The sequence below is a fragment of the Fomitopsis serialis genome (assembly GCF_022376445.1).
Source record: "Fomitopsis serialis strain Sig1Antser10 chromosome Unknown B0H18scaffold_125, whole genome shotgun sequence".
Taxonomy (NCBI): domain Eukaryota; kingdom Fungi; phylum Basidiomycota; class Agaricomycetes; order Polyporales; family Fomitopsidaceae; genus Fomitopsis; species Fomitopsis serialis.
In genome coordinates, this window is record NW_025955085.1 from 83,974 (window position 1) to 103,125 (window position 19,152).

The 19,152-nt window shown below is 56.6% G+C and overlaps 8 protein-coding genes across 8 annotated transcripts; 3 read left to right on the forward strand and 5 right to left on the reverse strand.

Annotated features, from left to right (window-relative positions):
* Nucleotides 1-49: 49 nt before the first annotated feature.
* Nucleotides 50-2,115, reverse strand: B0H18DRAFT_959026 (carboxylesterase; the record flags this gene model as incomplete). Its single annotated transcript, XM_048042774.1, has 10 exons — nucleotides 50-309; nucleotides 360-438; nucleotides 468-963; nucleotides 1,017-1,155; nucleotides 1,210-1,418; nucleotides 1,471-1,554; nucleotides 1,609-1,666; nucleotides 1,713-1,742; nucleotides 1,797-1,866; nucleotides 1,960-2,115. The coding sequence occupies 10 exons, from the start codon at nucleotides 2,113-2,115 to the stop codon at nucleotides 50-52; spliced, it is 1,581 nt and encodes a 526-aa protein (XP_047887498.1).
* Nucleotides 2,116-3,364: 1,249 nt separating this feature from the next.
* B0H18DRAFT_1139789 (carboxylesterase) lies at nucleotides 3,365-5,896 on the reverse strand (the record flags this gene model as incomplete). The annotated part of the gene is made up of 10 exons (XM_048035625.1): nucleotides 3,365-4,105; nucleotides 4,170-4,760; nucleotides 4,815-4,953; nucleotides 5,006-5,080; nucleotides 5,107-5,213; nucleotides 5,269-5,346; nucleotides 5,400-5,448; nucleotides 5,506-5,541; nucleotides 5,602-5,700; nucleotides 5,779-5,896. The coding sequence occupies 10 exons, from the start codon at nucleotides 5,894-5,896 to the stop codon at nucleotides 3,841-3,843; spliced, it is 1,557 nt and encodes a 518-aa protein (XP_047887499.1). The 3' UTR covers nucleotides 3,365-3,840.
* A 409-nt stretch (nucleotides 5,897-6,305) lies between these two features.
* B0H18DRAFT_1039452 (rab-GTPase-TBC domain-containing protein) lies at nucleotides 6,306-8,940 on the reverse strand. The gene is made up of 8 exons (XM_048030497.1): nucleotides 8,586-8,940; nucleotides 8,333-8,535; nucleotides 8,186-8,277; nucleotides 7,994-8,130; nucleotides 7,877-7,933; nucleotides 7,682-7,823; nucleotides 6,547-7,622; nucleotides 6,306-6,488 (listed from the first exon to the last, which is right to left on the reverse strand). The coding sequence occupies exons 1-8, from the start codon at nucleotides 8,702-8,704 to the stop codon at nucleotides 6,485-6,487; spliced, it is 1,830 nt and encodes a 609-aa protein (XP_047887500.1). The 5' UTR covers nucleotides 8,705-8,940; the 3' UTR covers nucleotides 6,306-6,484.
* B0H18DRAFT_78407 (PLP-dependent transferase) lies at nucleotides 8,907-11,389 on the forward strand. The gene is made up of 5 exons (XM_048039248.1): nucleotides 8,907-9,020; nucleotides 9,108-9,414; nucleotides 9,463-10,259; nucleotides 10,312-10,668; nucleotides 10,718-11,389. The coding sequence occupies exons 2-5, from the start codon at nucleotides 9,217-9,219 to the stop codon at nucleotides 11,295-11,297; spliced, it is 1,932 nt and encodes a 643-aa protein (XP_047887501.1). The 5' UTR covers nucleotides 8,907-9,020; nucleotides 9,108-9,216; the 3' UTR covers nucleotides 11,298-11,389.
* A 111-nt stretch (nucleotides 11,390-11,500) lies between these two features.
* Nucleotides 11,501-14,299, reverse strand: B0H18DRAFT_885291 (uncharacterized protein; the record flags this gene model as incomplete). Its single annotated transcript, XM_048041065.1, has 10 exons — nucleotides 11,501-11,881; nucleotides 11,938-12,291; nucleotides 12,342-12,547; nucleotides 12,604-12,700; nucleotides 12,756-12,887; nucleotides 12,945-13,089; nucleotides 13,173-13,369; nucleotides 13,431-13,624; nucleotides 13,830-14,055; nucleotides 14,105-14,299. The coding sequence occupies 10 exons, from the start codon at nucleotides 14,297-14,299 to the stop codon at nucleotides 11,501-11,503; spliced, it is 2,127 nt and encodes a 708-aa protein (XP_047887502.1).
* A 300-nt stretch (nucleotides 14,300-14,599) lies between these two features.
* On the forward strand, nucleotides 14,600-14,967 carry B0H18DRAFT_939459 (uncharacterized protein; the record flags this gene model as incomplete). The annotated part of the gene is made up of 2 exons (XM_048041858.1): nucleotides 14,600-14,711; nucleotides 14,777-14,967. Coding segments are annotated over 2 exons (151 nt in total), but the record flags the coding sequence as incomplete, so codon positions are not given.
* On the forward strand, nucleotides 14,600-15,930 carry B0H18DRAFT_914471 (uncharacterized protein; the record flags this gene model as incomplete). Its single annotated transcript, XM_048041583.1, has 2 exons — nucleotides 14,600-14,711; nucleotides 14,777-15,930. A coding segment is annotated over exon 2 (831 nt), but the record flags the coding sequence as incomplete, so codon positions are not given.
* A 553-nt stretch (nucleotides 15,931-16,483) lies between these two features.
* B0H18DRAFT_1039462 (uncharacterized protein) lies at nucleotides 16,484-17,811 on the reverse strand. The gene is made up of 6 exons (XM_048030498.1): nucleotides 17,546-17,811; nucleotides 17,294-17,455; nucleotides 17,053-17,238; nucleotides 16,900-16,992; nucleotides 16,710-16,848; nucleotides 16,484-16,641 (listed from the first exon to the last, which is right to left on the reverse strand). The coding sequence occupies exons 1-6, from the start codon at nucleotides 17,705-17,707 to the stop codon at nucleotides 16,538-16,540; spliced, it is 846 nt and encodes a 281-aa protein (XP_047887505.1). The 5' UTR covers nucleotides 17,708-17,811; the 3' UTR covers nucleotides 16,484-16,537.
* Nucleotides 17,812-19,152: the final 1,341 nt, after the last annotated feature.

Genomic DNA, 19,152 nt, shown 5'->3' on the forward strand with positions numbered 1-19,152 from the left:
ATACTACATTCATGCACTTTACTGTCGCGACACAATTCGCAGACGACGCTCACTGCTCGCCAGGGAGGACGGAAGCCAGATGCATGAGCTCGTCCCACCTTTCGTCGTCCTTCCAGCCCACGGTCTTGTCCGCTTTCAAGGCGTACACCTTCTTCATGTTCTTCGCGGTGACGTTCAGGCCGGCTTGGAGCGACTTCACCTCGGCGTCAATGGAGTCGAGCCACAGCTTCACGGTTGCGATCTGCGAGAGCTTCATCAATGGCAGACGGTACGCCCAGAAGACACGGTCGGTGCCGTGGGACACGTAGCCTATCGCTCACGCTCAGCACGGTGAGACAGCAGGGAGAAAGACTACTCACCGCCCGTCATTGCCGACAGCTGCTCGGGCACCCAGCCAATCTCGTACCGCAGTATGGGGTAGCCAGCGTGATCAAGTCCCTTGCCAGGATCCGCAGAGGGATGTAGACCTGCGCGTCCGAGAGCGCCGTGCCCATGAACTTGGTGACCTGCGCCTGGGTGGGGTTGTCCGGCAGGGCCGGGTAGCACGCGAAGAGCTTCTGGGTCACGTCAGCGGAGAAGTACCGCTCCATATTGACCACGCAGTCGGCCATAGTGGTGATGCCGGGGTGGATGATCCCGTAGACATACCACTCCTCCGTGAGGTTGCCCATGATGATGTACTGCACGCCTTTGTCTTTCAGGCCCCGCGCGAGGTTGCCCGAGCGCTGCCACTCCATCATCTCGGGCGGGGGCGACACCCACACGCCGTCGATGGTGTCGCGGAACGTGTCGTACGGAGCAGGAACCGACCCGTTCAGAAGAACCTTCATGAACGCTTCCGCTGGAAACTTGGTGGTGTCGCGCAGGTCCGAAAGCGCGGTAGGCGAAGAGGGGTCCAGGCCGAGAGCCTTGCAAACAGCCTCGAATTGCAGGCGATGGTCAGCCTTGGTGCTCGGCGTCGTCCTGTACGGCTAGTCAGTCCCTGGGCTAGCACCGAAAAATGGGATCAAACTCACAGAATCGCGTTAGATTGAAGGAAAGCGGACTGGAAAGGTGCCTTCTGGCCGTCGGGAAGTTGCGATGCATGGTGCAATATCTGGTGAACCGAATGGGCACCTGCAGAGTCTCCGGCAATCTGGATGTTGGTAGGATCACCTATCAATAACGATGAGCCGCCTCACTTGCATGGCGATGACGAAGAATGTTTACCCCCGAACTTGTCAATATTGTCGTGCACCCACAAGAGTGCCTGCCACTGGTCCTTGAAACCATAGTTGCCAGAGATGTCCGGGGTGTCGCTTGCGAGGAAACCAAGGATGGAGACACGGTAACCGATGTTCACGACGACTTGTGTCTTCTCGGCAGCCCAGTACTGAGCCTGCGAGTTCAGTTCATGGGGAGAACCAGTTTGCAGGAATCTGCTACGTCTCTTGAGTTTCATGTGCATCGTGCATATCGAAGGGGACTAACCCGCCGTGAATGTAAACCAACACAGGGTACTTGAACGGCGAATTCGGCGAGAACTGAGGTGGGCAGACAACGTTGAGGAACAGCCTAAACCCTGCATGAGCCTCCCGTAGTGGCAGTAGATTGGGCTATTGTACGTACGGATTCTCAGTGGGCTTGCCTAAGCCGACCAGTTCCGGGAGGTTGACGCCTTTTCCGACTATGAGCTACACGTCGATGAGTGCGTCCAAGTACTAAATACCTACCAGGGACGTCAGGGAGCGGCTGCGCGCAGTCTGCAAATAATAATCAATCCAACGTTCGCCTTGCACGACTCTAACGCGACTCACAAGCACTTTCGTAAATGTAGACTTTGTTCTCATAGCGGTGGTCGCGGGCAGAGGCTGCGGATCCTGCCACCTGCCCGTATAGAGTGCATACGGGATCTCTAGAGACGATCGTGCGATCGTCAGTCGGATTCATAAATGCCGAACGAAAAGAACAGAACCTCACCCAAGAAAGCAGGTGCACCGTTTGTGGCGCGCCACCAGTAATGGGGCCGTACTTGGTGTTGACCACCAACTGCTCGGAGTGCGCCGCGAGCTGAGTCTCGAGTTGGTCGTCGGGCACGCAGGGATTGAAGCTCTTGGAATCGGTGGTGGAAGACATGCTCAGAGTTTATAAGTGGGGAGCGGTTAGCAATTCGACGAGGGCAGCTACTACTCGAGCGGTAGAAAGGAGAGTCTGGTCTGCAGCGTCGCACGATGCAAGTATTTATGCAGTCTTGAGTTCAAGGACGCGCGGCATGCAGTTCTATGCATCCGTGTCCACCAGATGGCCGCGGTAACCCTACCCAACAAATGTTGAGAGTCCACCGAGCATACAGCAATGGAACTGGAGTATTTGGGAAGCGAACAGTCGAAGTTGGTGAATGGCGCATATTCGATGACCGCAGTCAAGGTTCTAGGCATTTTGTCACTGTCTGGTGGGTGTCCGTTGACGTTCGATTCGCCACAGTCGGCATACGATTGTTAGGACGATTGCCTAGAATGGAGCAGATATGCTGGGGGCACTTGAGCTTGATATGCTAGGCCAGGCGCACATCGCCCCATGGCGCCTTTTTCCATCATCAGCGGTCATTGAGGCGTGCCGCTTATGTCTGCAAGACATCAGATATCGTGGATGCATGAACAGGTCGTATGATGCGGAGGCGTACATTGGAAGTCGGAAGTCGGGTACAACTGGGCCTGCTCGGCTCGATGCTCTGAGGGAGACAGGCAGCCATTGGTACCGTCCCGATGCGGATTGGCTAATGCACGGCACGATCGTGTCTCGACCGTTGACATCCTCTTCCAAAGTTGAGACTTCGCTGCCATCCTCAGCTGGAAGCTCTTGAGCTGCAACGGCATAGAAGTGCTTTCGCCAACGTGTTCAATCGTCAGATGAGCACGCCCATGATGTTGCGAGATATCAGGTATTGGAGGGACTCATCATAGGCTGGTCATCCAGATCGCCAGTCTAGCGCGGCAAAACCTAGAGTAGTATGCGCATTACCCTCTCGACCAATCTGAGCGCGATGAGCGCTGGGCGTCGTAAACCGGTGTGTATGCAGTCATTCATCTATGTAGATTTGTCTGGATCTTTAATTTTTACGGTCGGCAGTTTCTATCGTCCGCTCAAGGCACTTTCAGCGCATCGGTCAAATTACCTGTACACTGCCTGCGGTCATCAGACAGGCGACAGAGAACATGAGTGGAATGCATGCAGTCACTTAACTGCTAACCGTCATGCCCTCTTCCTGCGCCGCATTGATTCCGCGGACACCTTCGGTCGTTTGATCCAACCGCGATCCGTCGGTTCCTACTGATTCATATACAGAGCACTCACTGCTCGAGTAAGTACCTCATCACCAGTACGCAGAATCTCGCAGAAACGTGAGGTGAATCCTGCCAGGAACCTGATTCATAACTGTCGATTTGCTGTCGATCGTCAGTACTTACTCCTCCTCCTCCTCCTCAGTGGGAAGTTGCCACATCAATATCATGCTACTGCTCACGATTGAATGATCACGATACCGGACGGTGTACATGTTATCTCCTCATACTTGCGTATTTGGGGCAAATTGAAGCTGTTCGCGGCACGTCAAAGGAGGCTGTGTGAACACAGACGACGAAGATCAGGTGAGAGAAGCCACTGGCGGAAAGCAAGTAGACTGGTGTTCATTTCAATCGAACTGCCTGAGTCGTTCGCATATTTGGCAGTGAAGCCGATTTGGCCATACCCGAATTCATACTTGACGCGAATCGTAGGATACTGCGTGACTACCGTTCGTTGAGTTTATCGCTCTTCCGATGAACAACGAAAACATTCCGTGGTCACAGTCTACCAACCACGTCATGGTTCGCTCTCCCCTGGATGCGCCGTTCGGAGGCGCATCAGATAGTCCCACCTATCATCTTCCTTCCAACCAACTGTCTTGTCTTCCTGCAAAGCAAGCACTTTCTTCGGGTCCCTGGCGTTGGCGTTCACACCGGCTTCGAGCGATTTGGTCTCCGTATCGATGACGTCGAGCCATGTCCTGGCAGCAACGATCTGGGACGGTTCCAGCGAGGGCAGGCGTAGCGTCCACAGCAGCCGGTCGGTCCCATGGGTTACATACCTTCAGTGTCGAGTTCAACGAATCAGCATGTATCACGTCCATAGAGCATCGCCGCTTACCATACGGCCGGTATTGCTCCGGCGTCCATCTTATCTCATACCTCAACACCGGGAAGGCGGCGTTCAACAGGTCCCTCGCAAATAACCTGACCGGGAAGTGCACCTGCCCATCCGCGAGCACGTCTCCCATGTACCGCTCGAGCTGCTTCTGGTCCGCATCCTGGGGGACCGCGGGGTAACACGCGAGCATCTTGTCCACGACGTCGCCCGGGTAGTACCGTCGCACATTATGCACCACGTCCTCCTCGGTGTTTACCGGATGCGCGATGCTGTACAGGTACCACTCCTCCGTGAGGTCCCCGACGACGATGCTCCGCACGCCCTTCTCGCGGAGAGCGCGCGCGAACCCGCCCGAGCGCTGCCAGGCCATCGGGTCGGGCGTCGTGGCGAGCCAGGTGCCGTCAAGCGCGCCGCGGAAGGATCCGAATTCGGTACCGATCTTGTCTGTCTCGATGACGTGGGTGAGCTTGTCCCATGGAAGAGTGGAGGTGTCTCGTAGCCGGCTAAGAGCGTCTGCCGAGGAAGGGTCTAACCCCAGGACCCTGCAAAGTGCTTCGAATTGTGGGCGGAGCTCGGTGGGCGACTTGGGGATCGTCCTAGCCTAAAATGAGGGAACGTTCTCCGCCTACAGAGATGTATGGAACTCGCACAAGATCGCATTAGACTGGAGCATGGCAGATTGAAATGGGGCTTGTTCGCCGTCCGGCAGGCGAGAGGCGTGGTGTAGTATCTGGTGAACTGAATGAGCGCCCGCCGAGAGACCTGTCACCTGTACGTTTGTGGGATCGCCTGGCTCATTGCGTTTAGCGCACTTCACGGGTTCAGCTTTATGCACCCTTACCGCCGAACTTCGCGATGTTGTCTCTGATCCACAGTAGGGCGAGCCACTGGTCCTTGAATCCGAAGTTGCCCTCCACTTTGGACTGTCGCAGGCAAGGAAACCGAACACCGAAAGTCGATAACCTATGTTCACCCACACTTCTGACCTCTCCGCAGCAACGTAGGGTGCTTGTGCGCTCAGCCCATGGGGGGAACCAAACTGCAAGAACCTGACATTGCATGGCGTGAGATGTGTGTCCTTGGACGATAATCAATAGCCCTGACCCGCCATGAATGTAGACTTTGACCGGATACTTGGAGCTCGACGAAGTGTTCGGTGGGCAGACAACGTTGACGAATAGTCTGAGACAAAAACAGTGAGTACTGGATGATAAAGGTTCCGTCATGGTACACACGGATCCTCGGACGGCTTCCCCAGACCAAGCCTATCCTCACGCGGTATACCTAGTTGGGAGGGTACGCATAAGCGCAAGGGGTCGTATAAGCCATTCTAATACGCACCAGCACCCTGGCCGTCATTCGTTGGTTGCGCGCAATCTAGGGTGGAAAACGTCGATCAATATATGATAAATCACGCCCTGACAGCGATCTGCTCACATTTGCTTTCATAGATGTATTCCTTGTCGTCGTACCGGTAACCCGTAGGGAGGGGTATCGGATCTTCAAACCTGCCAGGAGGCAGCGCGTACGGTATCTCTGCAACGAGAGTTGTATGAGATCAAGCTGATCGACAAAGATCGCCTTGGAGTGGTAGTTGGCTGGTTCGGGACGCACCTAAGAAGACAGCTGCTCCGTTAGCTGCTCGCCCTCCCTTGACAGGACCGAACTGAGTGTGGACGGTGATGCGCTCGGTGCTCTTGGTGAGCTCCTCTTGCAGGTGAACTCGAGCCATCCTGTGGTGAAGACGACGGTACGAACCTGCAGACGCAGCGAGGGCAGACAAGCTCGACGGACGGAGCAGAGGGGCTCCGTAGCTTGGCAGACCTAGTCTATATATAGTCCGCTGAATCGCTCGAGGAGAGAACCAAGACATGATAACGGCGGGCCGCAGTGTCACAGGTCCAGTGGGCATGTCGACATGGCCCCTAAGCTTCCAGCATATGTACTTTTTGAGTGTCCCACACGCACGACGGAAGTTGTAAGTGTCCTCTGTCAGCGAGAGCCTTAGAACTGATACGACACTTTGAATCTCCGTGATGATGGTTCTATCGACGACACCAATGCTTAATGCAGAAAGGCAGGTGGACCACGCATCAGCTGTCGATTCATGCAGTTGCGTCAGATCTGCAGGAGTCAATATAGAATTTCAGGGCCGGTACGGTGACCACAAGCGTTGACGCACCTATGCACACAGAATGGACGCTGGTCGAGTTCGGGATGGTTAATGTGGACAAGACGAACATCAATGCGATAATAAAATGAAATGAATGCGTAGAGACAACCAGTGGGCCTTGTACCGTTCCCGTACGAATATAAATAATCAGCTGTGGCACAGTCGTTTGTCAGTACTTCAGCCACACATAAGACACCTCGAGCACTCACCCTCCATGCAAAAGCGGCTCAAAGATCCGCTCCCCAACACCAAGTACCACACCCCCAACAAAACTGCTCATCCTCTTCCACTCCCTCCCCAACGTATGCCTCTCCCTATGCTCCGAAAAGCCCCTGAACAGCCCCGCCGACCCGCCGCTCTGCAGCCCATACACCGCAACGGCGACGCCGAGCACGAGCACGGCACCCGCGACCATCGTCTTCCGCTGCAAGACCAGATGCCTTGGCTTCTTCAGCCGCCTCCGCTCCCGGTCCTTGGCCCTGGACCGTCGCTTGCCGCGCGGAGACGCGCCCTCCTCATCGGACTCGACCTCGTCGTCCGGCTCGATCCACGGGACTACGATGAGCTCGGGCTTCGTCACCATCAGCTCCGCGTCGTCGTCCGGCGGCAGCTCCGACGTGTCCTCGGACCAAGTGAGCATCACGCTCTGGGGGCCCATGATCGTCGCGAGCGCGATGGACGGGTGAGAGGGCGGGAAGCGCGCGTAGAGGTCGTCGGCTTGCATGAGCAGAGACGTGAGGGAGACGCGTGGGCGCGGAGGGGCGGCGTCGTCGGATTGGGTGACTGTAGATGCGCGCGAGAGGGGGCGCTTCTCGGAGAGGTCTCCTTCGTCAGGATTTGATGCTGGCTCTGTCGACGCACTCTCAGGTTCGTCGGAAGAGAGTAGAGATGTTGACGATGTGTCGGCTTTCTCGTGTATATCGTCCTCGGCTTCTGATTCGAGGCCAACAGTCGTGGATTCGTCGTCACCGGCTGTGGATGAAGTGTCGGACATAGCGGAAAGAGAAGTCACTGCCGTCATGTCGTCGCTGAAGTCTGCAGGCCGCTCTTCGACTATGTTGTCCAACGACTCCGCACTCGATTCGACAACGATTGCTGCGTCTGGGGTATCTGCGGTTGACGCTGCCATAGGCTCGTGCTCAGCTTCTGCACACGTGCCTTCGTCTGGGATCGCATCATCATACTCTTCGTATAACTCAGGAAGTGTGCTCAGCACGGAATGGACCATGCCCTCGTCGCCTGCTTCTACTAGTTGCCGTACTTCGTCTCGTCTCGACAAGACGACCTGCTCGCAGAAACGCCATCGTCAGTACCACTTGTGGTCGAATGGGGGAACCAACGAACCGCGGCAACGAGGTAAACGACGGCACTTGGATGTCTGCATAAGAGGTAATCGAAGATATGCTGGATCAAGGGCAACGTCGGTACGTCATGAGAGAGCAGGGTGAGGATGTTTGAGAGCGCGAAGTACGGCAGTGGTGACGTGCTGACAACAAGGTGTGAGCCAGCTATGTAGTGGTGAGCTCATGCGAGACTGACCGTTCCAGCACTGATGAAAAATCAGGGTCCAGTTCGTGAAGCAAGCGCTTGAGAATTCTGTCATACAGTTAGCCCTGCACTGAGTCGTATCATGCTCGATGAAGCGAAACAAAGTACCTCAACAATCCCAGTACGGGCTCGAGCGTCATGCCCATCGCATCGCGAATTCGATGCAAACTCATCTTCTCCACAGATGAAGCCTGCGCCTCGGACGGTAGTGTCAGGAACAGGACAGACACGATGTCATGAAAGCCCTGTGAACATGGTCATGCATATAGTCATGGCCTCAGGCGTGTATGGGTGACTCACCTGGAAGTAATTGAGATGGCGCCGTTTACGGAAGACGGATACAATCAGCTCATGTAGCTGCTCCTTCAAGTGTTCCCTGTCCGGTCCCTCGTCTGCCCAGATGTTATCTGTTTGAGTCAACACAGGGCGAAGAATGGCTCTAGTCACCTACTGGGTACAAGACAAAACTCCGGTTGGTGTCCAGGCCAATCTGGCGTTCATCCCTATGGGCTAAAGCGGCATCAAGATCCGCAGACAGGTCAAGCTTTGTACTGTCGGGAGCATCTGTAGTAGCAGATGATTCTGACGGTGTGTCCGCCGTTGGTATACTGGATTTGGCGGTCCGGGAGTCTACGTGCAGCAGCTGTGGCCTTCCTCAAGCGTTACTCCCATTGTCTCGCCTTCAGTACTGGCTACTCACCATAATGTTTTACGTTCATCTCGGAACCCATGCGGTTCAAGGCTTCTCTTCCGCAATGCATCCCAGTCCAAAGAGGCAGAGGTCAGGATAGCGCGTTCCGTGACCTCGCCGGAGCCCATGAGTCGCGTCCAGAGTAGATATAAGATGGTCGCCTCAAGAGCTACGAAAACGAGATGGGAGGTGGTCTCTGAGTGCTGCGTCGAGGAGGAGGCAAGGAGGAGGTCGACGTCGAGCTTGCGGCGCGTGGCAGGCGCCCATGGGACCGGGCTTTACAAAACAGGCGCCCATGTCAGTCCCAGGGAAACTTGGTCGAATTTGACGAGGATTTTGACACTCTCCTTTGACTCGCCTCCTCCGCTGTGTGTGGCAGACCAGTGCTCTCTGTATCATATTTCCCAGTAATTCACAAGAATCCCTTTCGTCGGAGGCACCCAGGTGGGTATAACTGCATCAGCATTCAGCTCACTCAGACCGAGTCAGGCTGCTTCTTCTCACATTCAGGCTCACATGGCTTCTCTGTAGGACCACGCACGCAGGTCATACTCCAGCGCACGATCTGTTCAGCCCTAGGCCAGTGGTACTTCTAACCGAGAGAGTACGAGTCACACAGCCCGCGGTTTGACCCTCTGCCATGTCCGCAACCCTCATGAGCACCAACGACCAACGCGCAACATTGGGGAAACCCGTCCCGCCATTCACCGCGCATGCAATCTCCGTGTCACTCCCTACTTGGGATGACAATGTGGGCTACGAGGAGGGAGACAAGCGGGTGGCCGATGTCATGGTCATTGGCTATCCAAGATTCTTCATCCATCTGAGCATTCAGAAAGCACGTCGCGATCTCTCAGTGACTCCCACACATGTTGACGTTCCGTAGCTAGCCGCGATCTGCGAACAAAAGTTCGGCACGCATGGGGAGCGGTGTTTGCTCTGCCCCACCCGCAAGGTTGCAGAGGCCTGCCGAGCCTTCATGATCGACCGCTCCTCCAAAACCGGACCCGCCGTCCCAGTGCGCCTCGTCCAGTTCCTCATCTGCCCCGAAGACGACGTAGAAACCCTCAACCAATGCATCGAGCTCCACATCGTTCTCTTCCCGGGCGACTCTTTCCCGCTCGCCAAGCAGTTTTTCCAGCACGCAGGTAACTGTATATCGAGCAGACGGGCGGAGCGCTGTCTTGCCATGCTCGGAGAACTCCCCGGGGTCACCGGAGCAGGAATCCCTATGCCCGCCGTCTCCCGCCCGCCCACTCGCGTGCCGAACAGACACTACTCAAAGAAGAGCTTCGGCAGGTCCCCACCTCACTCGCCAGCGTCGTCTCACTTCCGCAATGGCCCATTCCGGTCGCCGGAAGAGGCACTGAAAGCGGATGAGGTGCTCAGTGCGGACCAGAGCGTGTACTTGGAGGAGCGGTACGGGCGCAACCTACCTCTTGAGTCTGCGGTTGCTTGCAAGCGTGCGCTGCGTCGGAGAATAGCAGGTGTGCTATTGAGGGACACCCCGAACGATTGGTCGAATGCTGGTGGCAACGAGGCAGAGATCGGTCCTAGTACTCGAGGAGTCGACAATGTCGCGGAGGACGACGTCTTCTTGTTCCCAACAGGCATGTCGGCCATCTGGCACGCGCACCAGGTCGCGCTGGCAGCTCGGCCTGCTGCTAAGAGCATATGTTTCGGGTGTGTAAAGAGATACGATGTCACCGCAGAAGTCGCTCATCGAATGCGACAGGTTCCCATATACGGACACATTGAAGATCCTGGAGAAGTGGGGCCCGGGCTGCTGGTTCCTGGGTAACGGCCTCGACAAGGACATCGACGAACTCGAAGCTATCCTCGAAAAGGAGGCTGCGGCTAACCCGTCGAAGCCACCAGCGCTTGCTCTCTTCACTGAGTTCCCGTCGAACCCTCTTCTCCGCTGCGCCGATCTCTCTCGCCTGCGCGCCCTCGCAGACAAGTATGACTTCCTCATCGTCATCGACGAGACGATCGGGAACTTCGTCAACGTCGAGGTGCTCCCCTACGCGGATATTGTCGTGAGCAGCCTGAGCAAGATTTTCAGCGGCGACGCCAACGTCATGGGTGGCAGGTACGTCCTCCCTGCCTGCACCCTCCTGCTCATCTAACGGTGCTCACAGCATGGTCCTCAACCCTCGAGGTAAACGATATGTCGAGCTGAAAGCCATGGTCTCCGACCTTTACGAGGACCTCTACTTCGACGAAGATGCTGTCTTCATGGAGCGCAACTCGCGCGACTTCCGGCGGCGCATCCAGATCATCGACGCCAACGCGCTCGCCGTCTGCTCCTTCCTCTACTCCCGCTCCCTCGCCGCCTCGCCGCCGCCCCCGCGCACGGTCGTCAAACGCGTGTACTACCCCAAATGGGAGACGCCGCAGCACTACGAGCGCTGCCGCGTACGCGAGGGCAACGGACTCGGCGGACTGTTCAGCGTGACATTCACGTCTGCGGCGGCGAGCCGCGCGTTCTACGACACCCTCAGCTGCCAGAAGGGCCCGAGCCTCGGCACGAACTTCACGCTCGCGAGCCCGTACGTCATCCTTGCGCACTACGCGGAGCTCGAGTGGGCAGCGCAGTATGGTGTCGAGCAGAGCCTCGTGCGTGTGAGTGTCGGTATGGAGGACAGGGAGGAGCTGTTGAAGGACTTTGAGAAGGCGCTGCAGGCGGCGGAGGCGACGCTGGACGGTGCTGACGCATAAGCAGCTGGACTCAAACACCAGAGACTATCCACCAGAGCTAAGTAGACGGTGAAGGAAAGGCGCACTGAGCGGATCCAACTCCCTCAGATATCTTGACCCTGGTCAGGCGCGCCAGCATACCAACTACCAAAATTACGTAGAATACTTGTCCAACCAAGATGTAGCAATACCCATACATACTAGTCACTCAAGCAACGTCTGTATCATGTACCCACTTCGACATCGAATTGCGGATCTTGAGGCGATGCTGCCTCTTTCACGCCTGGCTGTGGATGATGGATGTCGACGACCTCCGGTGATGCTTCTTGCGCGAGCTCCCCGGCTTGCAGGGCGACCTTCTCGTCGAAGGATGCAGGCAACCCCTTTTCGTCCCCATCCTCTCCGTCGTCCACAGCCTCCTCGATGACGGCGCCCTGCTCGCGGATGACCAGCCATGTCCGCTCGGCCACCGCCAAATTTTGACTCGCGCTGATGGCCTTGACGATCTGGCCTTCGTGGTGTGCGTGCAGCGTCCTGCGTAACGACCGAGCGACGAAGGTGGAGAGAATACTCAGAGGCCAATCTGGTGGGATGAGAGAGATGACCTGGCAAAGGCACGAAGGTCAGGTCATATCAACAATGACTGTACAAAAGAACGTACGTCAAGCACATCGAGATTCATTGCCTGCGCGTTGAGGAACCTCGCCGTCCGCTCGGCCGTCGCTTCTCCCCCGCTCATATACACCTCCAGCAATATTCGGACCAAATTCTTCTTGAGCTCCCCGTCGACCGTTACCAGTCGACTCATCGATTGCGCCTTTGGAAGACCCGCCTTCCCGGGCGTCGCAGGAGGCGCAATGAGCGCTGCCCATGCCTGGATATCGAAGCGCTCCCCGAGCGACTGCGCGGTCTTAGGCGGAACAATCTCGCCGCCAAGTGTGCAGTAGATCTCGGCAGAAGTTGGGTCGTGCAGGTCGTGCACGAGGGAGGCAAGGGCAGAGCGGTGCTCACCGAGCTACACAGTCTGTCAGAATACATCGCAGAATGGATCCGGCGTTTACTGACCTTGCCATCAACAATGGCAATCTCAAAGCGGAAAAGCTTCTCATGCTCGAGGAGCCGTTGTCGGATGGGATGTGGGTCGTACAGTGTTGAACCTTGGAGGAAGAGGATCGTCTTGAGGCGTGTGCGTGTTGCGGGGCTGTCGGGAGTGGTGGACGCGAAGTAAGAGAGGAAGGATGTGTCGGCGCGGGATGACGTGTATGAGGATACTATACGGATTCTCGTCAGTGACTCAAGCAGCAAATACGCCAAGGGCAAACATTACGTTTGGCCCGCCATAGCTTAGATGTCGACTCTTCCGCGAGACACGAGAGCAGTTCGTCAACGCAACTCACGGCGAGCTGCATGTGGAAATCTGGATTCTATATGCACACAGACGTCAGCCTCCTGACGAGTCATTGAAACGAAAGCACCGACCTGACTGCGCTTTTGAAGGACGAGATGCTCCAAGTATCTCCGCCCTGCAGAAGTGTCAGCTTCCCAGAGCTGTGTGAGGAGGTTCCTGTCGTCTTCTGCTGTCCGCTTCCCCGAGGATAGTGAGGTCAGGAGCTATCGAGATCTCGTCAACAAGCTTGATCAAACCATTTGCCAACGAAGACAACCAACCTTGAGCGCACGATCCGGATCTCGTTTCGTAAGCCAGATACTCCATTGTTGGATGACAGTCCTGTCTCTCCGCTCGCCGAGCAATGCAAACATACTCCCCAACGGGTCCTTGACCTCATTATCCTTCCACTCGCCATCTACCAGCCTGCACGGGTAAAGTCATAACCGCCGTAGATACGCTAGGTGAGCGAATGAGAGAACACCGGATCGAGATCAGAACATACGTACTTCGCCCATGTAGACAAGAGCTTTGACTCCTGCCCGTACTGCCAATAGAGCCGGCAAAGTGCGTCGAAGTACCCGCCCTGGATGCAAATCGGCTCGAGCTCCTGGAGAATGATGCAGTTTGGTTCGGCCAATAGTGTGTTCAGATCGGCTGGTTTCGAATGCGCGACGTAGAGTTTCGCTAAGACAGTATCGACAGTCTGATGAGAACGGAGCAATTAGTCCTAATATTCTAGCCTTAAGTCGCGTAGGACCACTTACAGCCAAGACGGGCTGCAACTGGTGCGCCCGCTTCGGATCCTCCATCTTTAGCTTCGCCCGCCACTTCTTCAAGTACGCCTCCAGCATGTCCCGTGCAGTCATCTTCAGCATCTCCCTGAGCTCGATGGCGGGCGGCGCCTCGCGAGTGTTCGGCGACAGGTGCGGGGAGTAGTTGAGGACTAGATTTGCGGCGACTGGATTAGTCCCGACGAGAGGCGCGGCGCGGGAATTGCAAATCGGAAGGGGGACAGTGAGTTCGCGGGAGCGGGGGAGAAATGGAGAACGAGAAGAGATGCACGAGACGTGCGCGGGCCAGAGACCATCCGGAGCATGGAGCAAATATGATACAAAGGGAAGAGGCGGTGGGAGGGGAGGGCGGTGGAAATGCTGGACACTCACTTATGTCGTCTATGGATTCTTCGTGGGGCAGATACTCTGCTACGCCTGCGTAGACATCGACGGAGTCATCCTCCGTGAAGAGGTCTCCCCGAACATCCGGGAAGTAGCTGATGAGCACGCGAGGGTCCAGTTCTCCGGCGAAGAGGTGCCTGCCGGCATCGTCGAAGAGCGTCTCCGTCAAGCACTGGAATCCTAGGCGTTGATAGACGTAGCGCAGTTCTTCCGCCTGCGAGTGTAATTCAGCGCATAAGTTCACGAAATAATAAGCAACGCACTTCGTGTTCGTCGACTGTGATTGACGCTTGGATCTTCCTCCGCTGCTGGTCAGCGAGGTCGGCGGCATCCTTTATTCGGTGCGCTTGCAGTAGCGCGTCCGCTTGCGAGATGAGGGTCGAGGGCAGAAGAGCATATATGGAGTTCGTCCCAAGAACTAGCACATTTGCGCGAGCAAATGATGGCTGTCGCGACATTTCTGAGGAGGGTTGCTCCGAGACGTGCTAGCCACAGCACACTACCGCGTATTATGTATAGGTATCCGCGCGCCGCGTTGCAGCCCTTGCCAGCTATAACCGAGGATAACACGTCTGAGCGCGCCCCTCAAAAGTGTCGTTGCAACCGGTCCAGGATATAAGACCGCAACTAAGGTTTTGATATAGACAACAACGGAGAGGAAAGGCGAAGACGGTGGCGGTAGTTGGCACGTAGTGCACACGCCAAATAAGCGCCCATATAGCTTCCTCCCGCGATCCCTCCGGGCGCGACAATCGTGACGAAATAGAATCTACTTTTGCTCCCCCTCACAGGCCTTCCTCTGTCGTTCAGGTAGCGCTGTCAGTATACCTTCAGACCGTGCACCTTGTGTGTCTCCAAACAGTACTAGTAGTAAGTGTACATAATGCGAGTTCAGCGTGTCCGTCTCATTGTATCGACTAATCATGAACCCCTAGTATAAGTTCACTCAAGCAGTGAGAACACTGCAACTCTAACATGCGCTCGCCGGGGAACGACTCGGATACAAGCCCGTCCAGTACCACTGCTTGCACGCCTTCTGAAAGCGGCAATATCGGCCGCAAACCTCGCACCACCATCGTTGACCTTCCACCTGACGTTCTCCTCATCATCTTCCGCGCCGTGTTCCGTGAAATAGCCTGCCCAAGGTTCCGGCTGAGATCATTTTTCTAGATCCTTGGTCCACAACCAATGGCCCGAATTACGAACACCCCTCTCCAGAATGCCTTGCCTCCGTCTCTCCTTTGTGGCGAGAAGCCATGTCGAACTCATCGCAGTTCTGGACACACTTCGTTATCTGGATCGGAAGGGACCCCACCCCGCTTCCCAGGATCTGCCAGTATCTCGCATGGTCGCGGGATCGCCCCCTTGAGATCTATTTTCTGCGGAGGTTCGACCCGTCCATAGAGGACTCTACGGAGAAGGCTCAGGAAAAAGCCGTCATTGAAGTGCTTTTGCCTCATATCAAGCGATGTACAACTCTATGCATGAAGCTCCTATACTCCAGTTCACTCCCGATCCCTCGGTTCGACCTCGTGGGGCGCGCAGAACAGCTGCAGACGCTCGTTCTTGACTTCATGATTGACGATTTGGTAGACAGCGTCGGGATAGTCTCGCCTCGAGTTGGTGACTTCGACACGCCCGTACTGGAGAACTTGTCTATGGGCGAGGTCCACTTCCGCGAGTCATACGTAAATCATTTTCCCCAATCCACCATGCCATCCAAGCTCGTAACCCTCGCCATCACCGACTACGACGCGCGCAACGCGATCTTCCCGCTCGTCGACCTCCTCAAATGCGTCGTGCACTGCCCGGGGCTGTGCAACCTCAAGCTCGACAACCTCCACCTCGACTGTTCCTACGCTGGGCCGGCCATACCGCCCCCCAATGGCAGGGTACTGATCTGGCAGCCCGACGTCGACTTCATCGACATGGGCGACGATGTGATCGCGGAGTACGGCCGGCTGCTCTACTACCCCCTGGTCGATGCTATGTCGTACACACGGTGCTCGACCCCACCCCCAGGCGCCGCGCTCTCGGAGGCCAGCTATATCACGCTGAAAGAAATCAACACCGCGACGGCACTCTTCAGCCTCTTCGCGTCCGTTCCGGGCGACTTTCGATATGACGAAGCGAGCTTCATAGACTGTGCCGGCCTGACCACGGACGTGCTCCGCAGGCTCGCGGAGACTCAGACCGTTGCCGACCCTGAGGCGGCCGTGGAAGGCGACGACGACCCCATCTGGCTCTGCCCGAGGCTCCGCGCGCTCATGATCGACGGGTGCACGCAGTTCCGGAGCGGGGGGTCGAGGCGCGTCGCACGGCGCACGAAGCGACGGACTTCGCGCAGTACGGCGAGCCGGGGTTTGTGGTGTCTTCAGTGATGACCGTCGACGTTCGAAATTGCTGCGAGCTCGCGCCCGAAGACAAGGAGTGGCTCGACGCGAATGCGTGTGGTGTTAGATGGGAGGCGAGGAGGCCATGGGTTTCACTATTGAGCACTCTTGTGCAAGTGGCCGCGTCGCTTCGCGCACCCTCCGTGGGATGATGCTCTACAGGTCGTGATTGTCTCCGCACTAGCACTTTCTGGACACTAGCTGTGGTCATGTCTGCTAAGCGATGCCGGCGGGTCCGCAAAATGCAAATGTGCATGTATTGCATGAAGGGTAATACTGTGCATACAAAATATATCCTATACATCACCACCTGTAATGGACCCACTCGATAGCGGCCGCCGTAGCCCGGTGGACGCCCCGCACAGGCAGCTCGCAGCACACAGTCGGTACATCCCGTGTGGGTCGTACTCCGTGTGGCCCATTTCAAGCATCGCCTTCATCTCATCCCACATTGTCACCCCCGCCGCTCGCAGACCGGCCATGCTGCCATATCCCGGCAACAGGCGGACGTCGTCGTCGACGGTGATGCGCAGGTAACATCGGTGTTCAGGGACGTCGTACGGGCCGCGGTGTACCGCCGCGAGCGACCTCTTCTTCCTCACACGGTCATTCAGCTAGAATGGACTGTTGGATGAGAAAGGAAGGGCAGAAAGGAGAGTGCTGACCTCCAACGCGACTCGATACCAGATGTACGACGACGTCCTGTCGTCTGTGTGTTTGGACACGACGGAGGTGAGGATGCCCACCCAGACGGTATTCTATGCCGGTGGACAGCATCAGTGAGTCTTTCCGTCATTGGAGTCCGCTGGGACACTCACCGAATCCAAGCCCCGCTGGTAGTACTCCGACGGAGTATACGGCACCCCGGGCAGTATCGACCCCCGCAGCGTCCGCAGGTCAGGCACGTACATCTCGCCAAAGAACGGGATCACCCTGAGCCTAATCACCCGTCCGTCCCCCCGCCGTTCTGCACGGACGATGCACGACTTCACGATCGTGCCGCTCTGCGAAGCAGTCAGTCGCGCGCGGTGGGACGCCACTCGCGATCATGAGGCTCACCACTGTGAGGGACCACGTCTCTGACTCGAGGGTCGCTGTCATCCAATCCGTCCAGAGGCTCGCGGGGTTGCTGGGCCTGCTATCGAGGGAGTAGACCAGCGGCAAGTTGAGCCAGCGCAGATGCTTGTACATCCTCAGGCGCGCGAGGCAGGATGTACCGCGCTGGACACGGATTCGCACATCAGTTGTCAATCCTGACTAGGACGGGCACGTACCGGAAACGATGGGAGTCGTCAACGTGCGCGGGGGGACATGCGGCTGCGTTTCCTGGGGATCGTGAGCCTGGGGGATAGGGAGTGGCTGCGTCGCGATTCCGGAGAGGACATGATAGTGGCCGGACGCGAGGATGTCCGGAGACTCGAAGAACGGGATACGAGATACGAACTCCTGGGTAGGTCTCGGACCTGGTTGCATGTGGCACGATCAGATAACATACTGTAGCTGTGGCGGGGAGGAAGCGAGGGTAGGCCGGCGTGCTTTTGATACTTATTGGAGGACACAATAGGGGCTTAAGCCAGTCAACTTTGACAAGACCACCAAGAACGGAGAGATGTCTCCTGAGTCGACCACTTGCTGCGAGATGTTAATTGCCACGTAGTTACAGGACGAAGTCGGCAGAGTGGCGGTGGACAAGAGGGTAGAGGCTAAAGCGGGGGAAGTGATGAACGAGGGCCAAAGCGGGCGCTTGTACTTCGCAACGCTTTGACATTGTATTCTTGGGGCCTTACCGATACGTGCAGCATCCCTGGCATGCAGACATGATAACCGATCCGCATAGCCACGGTAAAAGCATCGACTCCCTGGAATACAAGCAGATGGGCATGGATAGTGCACTGACCATAGCCAATTCAGCAGAATGATGTGCGCATATAACTACAAACTCACCTCTACGCTGTGAAGAGTCTCTCCCAGACGATGTTGACATGCGTTGTTGAACTGTGTATCAGTAATGGGCCGCTCATGACCAACGAGGAAGATTGCCGTCATCTACGACTCCTCGTTCGCGGACGCCACATCAATCCGACCTGTGCGTTATTACACGATCGAAAAACTGTCGAGGCACCGTTGGACTTCCACCGCCTGGCAGTACGTGCTAAGTTGTCACGCTTGCTTGTGAGCCGTCCATGGTTTGTATGTCGTAGTGGCCGAGAGCAACTAGATGCCCATATGATGTAGACGACGCGCCAAGAGCAGCTCTCCCCTCTGGGGCAGTGAAGATCAGGGGAAGCGCGCTGAACTGAAGCAACGCTGTAGCCAGTTATCCTTCAGTCACAGATTCCGAGACAGCTCGCAAGACAGAAGATTCAGTCAGCTGCCAGAGTCCGTTGAGGTCGATGTCCGACCAGTTCTCTCGTTCGGTGCTTGTGACACCCTCGTGCAGACAGTATCCCGACGTTGAATGGGCACGCCTCGGTGAAATGGGCGCGTAAGCACGGCGAAGCAGCGTCTCTAGCTGCGCAGAGACGGAGGCGTGTTGCTCAGAGGGACCATTCTGACCGCAACTGTACTCACGGAGGGTCGTGACTTTCTGACAGGTCCAATGGCGGCAGGCACATTACTCACCGCTCGCAGCCAGCCTTCGCACCGCACCCTATTGTGGACCTGCAGTTTGCACGGACGCCGTATGAAGGCAGGTCGTCGTGGACGTCTGGGCGACCAGGATGTGTTCTCGGCTGGATCAAGGAAGTCGAAAGATGGTGGCGGAAGCTGCGCAGGATGTCCTGAGCGATACAGGGGACGTCGACCGCATCGCCAACGACGTGCTGGGCAACTGCGGAGGCTGGGCGATGAGATCAGAAAACAGTGCGCGGCGACGAGGGTGGAGGAGAGGGAAGCCGGATATGGGAGCGCGTAGCGAG